The following is a 4,762-nucleotide window of genomic DNA, read 5'->3' as shown; positions in this document are numbered from 1 at the left end:
ACAACATGGGATATAAATATAATATTATTAGGCATAGAAATATGGATGGAGATTTGAGACAGCAAGGCATTGAAAAAGAGATAGTAAGTAAGGCATATAAATATGAATAGAGATATAGTGATAGTAATGCAGAAAATATGGATAGAGATAGAAAAGATAGTAAGGCATGTACATATGGATGGATACATAAAGATATGGATAGGGATAAAAGATAGTAAGGCATATAAATATGGATGGAGATAAAGAGGGCATTGAAATATGGATGGAAATGAAGAGATAGTAAGGCATAGAAATATGGATGGAAATAAAGAGATAGTAAGTAAGGCATATAAATATGGATGGTGATATAGAAATAGTAAGTAAGGCATAGAAATATGGATGGAGATATAGAGATAGTAATTAAGGCATAGAAATATGGATTTAGATATAGAGATAGTAAGACATAGAAGATGAATGGAGATATAGAGATAGTGAAACGTGAGATAAAGAAATATAGAAAATAGAAATCTCAATGGAGACATCGACCCTTATCAATCAAATTCGATAATAATTTCTATGTAGTCATGCAAATAGAAAAACAGCATTCCTGCAAGAATAATATAATAGTAAGAGTGTAAGAGTATATCTTGAATGCGTTAACTTTTAATTTTCTGGAACATATGTCGATCTTATCCTAGAACTTGGGTGTAAGTTCTTATTCATTATATTATTTCCTTTTTGCTTTTTTGCCAGGTTAGATATTCTGCACGTTAATCATCTGAGTGATTGTTTTTATCATCAGATGAATCTAGAAGATTTAACATATAGTCATCAGTTGCACGTAGAATCTGCTGCATCGCTCGCAGTGCTAGAATGCTTATTGTATCTTTTGTATTGATTTCTTTTTCGTAGTTTTTCACAGGGAGAACATGGTTTCTGGAAATGCCGAAAATCGTTGCAACACTGTCAATAAGTTCTTTGACCGAAGCACTCCGGAATACTGTTGATGCATCTTCTTTAACGTGGAAACATACCTTGTCTATCTTTGTAACGATAACTACCTGCGATAAACCTGAAATTGAATTAAATTGCGATTGGTCCATTATTGGAATACTCGCGGTTTATCGTGGCGTTACGGTGCCCAGCATGATATGATACTGAAAAAATTACTGATAGGTATAGAATTTACATTTTTTTTAAATTTAATTTCCTTTTAAATATACACGTGTAGTCTATAGCCGGACAAGCCAAAGCCCGCGACCGCTTCGGCTATTATGCTTACGAAATATACGGGAAGAGCCGATGTTTGACGATTGATGCTTGACAATTTTGGGCATCTTCTAATTAAGAACATAACTGTGTTTTGTTTATAAAAGTTATTTGATAATAGTAAAACGTTGGAGATGTATATATACTGTTCTAGATTTCTGGTAAACATCTTCAACACATTTTGCATTAATTGTAAATAATATTACCTTTCCGACGGACTTTTGCTTGTAGAGTTTTTATTTTCACTACCATTTTCGCAGACAAATCTGCAGCTGAAGTCCCGTCGACGACGAAGCAGACGCAGTGAACCTTATTGCTTGGTGTAGGGGTCGTAACAAATCCGTGTGTTTCCGGCGAAATTTGAACGGAGGGGTTAAACTGTAGAGACATCGTGAAATTAAAGAATACATGTATCTGCTCATTTCAATATAAATATAACAGATTAAGAAATAAGAAAAATCGTACAAAAATATGGTATTATACATCGTAAGCCCATGCGAACGGTCTTAGATAACATGACGTGCATTCGTTCAATTAAAAATTAGTAAAAAAAACAAAGCAAAAAGATATGCTAAAGTCTAACAAGTTTAGGTCGTTTCCATAGTTAGTTTGGTACAGCCATTTTGAAGAACTCTTTGTTCTATATTTAGATATCATGGGAGGCTTTTTTAAAATAATTTATTCAAACATTCCCATCTTAATATAAAGTATAAACGACAAATGTGATTAAATATTCGCAACTATCATGCAAGCCTCGACACGTGTATCATTGAAACATGTACTAGTGATCTGTACGCATGTCGTAAACATGTAAGTAACCCCCGGCTCTATAGATACACATTTTCCCTATACTTTCAATAAATATAACTATTACATGACCGATTATAAGTTTTCACCCAAGGGCCGACCACTTATAATCAGTACTGGCCTCTGACTACAACCATGCGAATCTAATGTTAACATATTTTCAAATATTGCGTCATTAATCAAGCCAGCTGAGAAAGCGCAAGTCATCAGGCCAATGTTCAATTCATGATACGACCGATACCTTGGTCAAACACCGCAATGGAAACCTCTAAATAGTAAGCCATGTATCATTTATATGCTTTAAATATTAAATGTTCATCATGATATAATATAAATCACACCTCGTATCCGTTTGGTACATTGCCGTCTATCAAGTAACCAAGCTCTTGGGCGTCAATACCTTGATTTTCTTCAAGTCCACGTGTGTCACACAGTTTGAATTTCATTGGTTGCGTAATAGCAGACCCTCGAACCCGATACATATTATACTGTAATGAACAACACAATGACAGCATTATAATAATGTTTCTTCTAGTGAGTGATTTGACAACTAAAATATAACTGTATAATTAAGAAATTTCACAAAACGCTAACCATACATTTTGACAAAATTGTTGGTAACTTTGAATGCTCTAGTGTTCTTGGCGTCATTACTCACTGAATTTTGTAATATGGTGGCTGATTTGTTACACGTTTATTTAGTGTTAAAATCAAATATTAAAGATATAATTTACCTTTGTTGTAATGCTTAACTCTGCACTGCCACACATAGCCTGTTCAGTGGTATGTCCACGGAAGCAAGAAGCAATCGTGTTGAAGAAACTTGACTTTCCGGCACCAAAAGGTCCGAGGAGAAGAATGTTTGCAGATTTTAGACCGACCCCTTGAGGAGGGGACCAATTTTCGATGTCATGTTTTAGCTGGTCCAGGTCCTTTAACAGATTAATGACTTTTTCAGGAACTCTTAAACATGTTATTTTATTTTTGTGAATTTAAAAAAAAAATAAGTCCTTGTGTATATTGAGTAAACGTGTATTTTAACGCGTAAACACTTAGTTTATTTTAATCTGTAAACAGTTAAAAACATGTGTACACGTTTCTATGTGATAAGAAAAGTAAGCACAATTCGAAAAAGGACTTATTTGAAAACTTTTCAAAGTAGTAATGCATGTGTATTCCCTTCACATGAAATAAAATACCTGAAACAACCATTTTAATACAGAACGTAGACAGTCATAATTCAACAACAACTTTAAGATGAAACTTAAGTGGCATTTAACATTGGAATAAAACATATAAGGTTTTTTTCTCAATTGTTATCGCCGTTTTCTACAATTTAACCATGATAATTATTTTTACATATTAACCTGATGTTCCCAGCCGCCTATATCCCTCCAAACTGGCACAAGCACCGAATCTACAATAAAATCAAAATGGAGTGTGATCATTGGAAGATTTCATACAACTACAAAACTCAGTTTTAGCAATGCTGGAAACTACTTTTAGTTTAATAACATTTTATTGTATGCTTTTACAAACAATGTACAATTTCTTAAGTGTACATACAAAAGCGTAGTGCCAAAAGTTACACTGACACGATTAATGTTACATGAAAACACTCGTGTTTTAATGTTGGAGAAATACAAGTGCCATTGCGTGCAATAATTATGGCATGTGCGGGCACCTGAGAAAAACATCGGCGTTTCGTGTGCTTGTCGGATATCTGTCGACTAGAAGTTATAAGTCAAAAATACCTGGCTTGGATCGAACCAAAAGCGACACAAGGCGCAAATAATTCTAGATGGTCAGCGGCCTTAACCAGTCGAACACGGAGGTTCCTGGTATTTCATATATTTATGTTTGACTAATTACATAACTGTTATTTTGATATGATAGATCTTACTTCTATCGGGAGTCAAATTTATTCTAATAAACACATACCCGTTACGCTGTAGACCTCCAATTCACTGAATGTGACGATGTTGTTTGTAAGCTCTTCAACCGAAATTCCTGCCATGTCGTACGAATAACCAAACTTATAACTCGCATTTGTTGGGTAAGTGCCATTTGTTTCAGTAACTGTTCCACTAAACGTGCACAGATCATAACCGCCACCAAATACCGGGCCATAGCCTACATTGCAATATATTGCTCTATCGGGGACCTTAACAGCAAACTTCGAAGGATCTGTCTTTCCGTTTTGTTGAAGTCGAAACAGAAAAGCACGATCATCCTTTACGTACTGTCCTGATGACGACCAGCTTTTCTCTGTGTATCCGCCATAAATTGTACCTGCAACGTCATATACGATGGTGACAGTTGGTCCTCTGTCATTGCAGAGTTGATGGAAAGTTGAAGAATTTGCCCCGTCCTTCGAAAAGCTATATAACAAACGGAAATCCTTTTTGTATTCTTGTATGTATGTCAGTAACTGCTTTTTCTGTGAAAGTGTAAGTTTTCCTGCCATTCTGAATATTTAACAGAAATACTGGTTACATATATAATATACATTTAAAGTTACACTGTTAAACATCAGTGATCCAACATGATTTGAGAGACAAATGCCCGAAAGACTCAATTTAGCCTTCAACCAGGACACCTGTATACTCGATTGAGCGAAGAGGGCGGACTGAATTGACGATACGTAGTAATAGCTGAACTATGGCAACTTTACAGCTACTACTCAGCATTTGATTCCTGTTGACGT

The 4,762-nt window shown here is 35.0% G+C and overlaps 1 protein-coding gene across 1 annotated transcript; it reads right to left on the bottom strand.

The window, feature by feature from the left end:
• Positions 1–310: 310 nt before the first annotated feature.
• LOC132736863 (interferon-induced protein 44-like) lies at positions 311–4,529 on the bottom strand. The gene is made up of 6 exons (XM_060724082.1): positions 3,997–4,529; positions 3,423–3,472; positions 2,790–2,987; positions 2,397–2,543; positions 1,455–1,626; positions 311–1,051 (listed from the first exon to the last, which is right to left on the bottom strand). Exons 1-6 carry the CDS (start codon positions 4,520–4,522, stop codon positions 750–752), a joined length of 1,395 nt encoding a protein of 464 aa, XP_060580065.1. The 5' UTR covers positions 4,523–4,529; the 3' UTR covers positions 311–749.
• Positions 4,530–4,762: the final 233 nt, after the last annotated feature.

The sequence above is a fragment of the Ruditapes philippinarum genome, unplaced genomic scaffold (assembly GCF_026571515.1).
Source record: "Ruditapes philippinarum isolate M1 unplaced genomic scaffold, ASM2657151v2 ctg7394_1_1_1_1, whole genome shotgun sequence".
Classification (NCBI taxonomy): Eukaryota; Metazoa; Mollusca; class Bivalvia; order Venerida; family Veneridae; genus Ruditapes; species Ruditapes philippinarum.
Note: the sequence above shows the minus strand (reverse complement) of the source record. Positions and strands in the feature narration are given on the sequence as shown.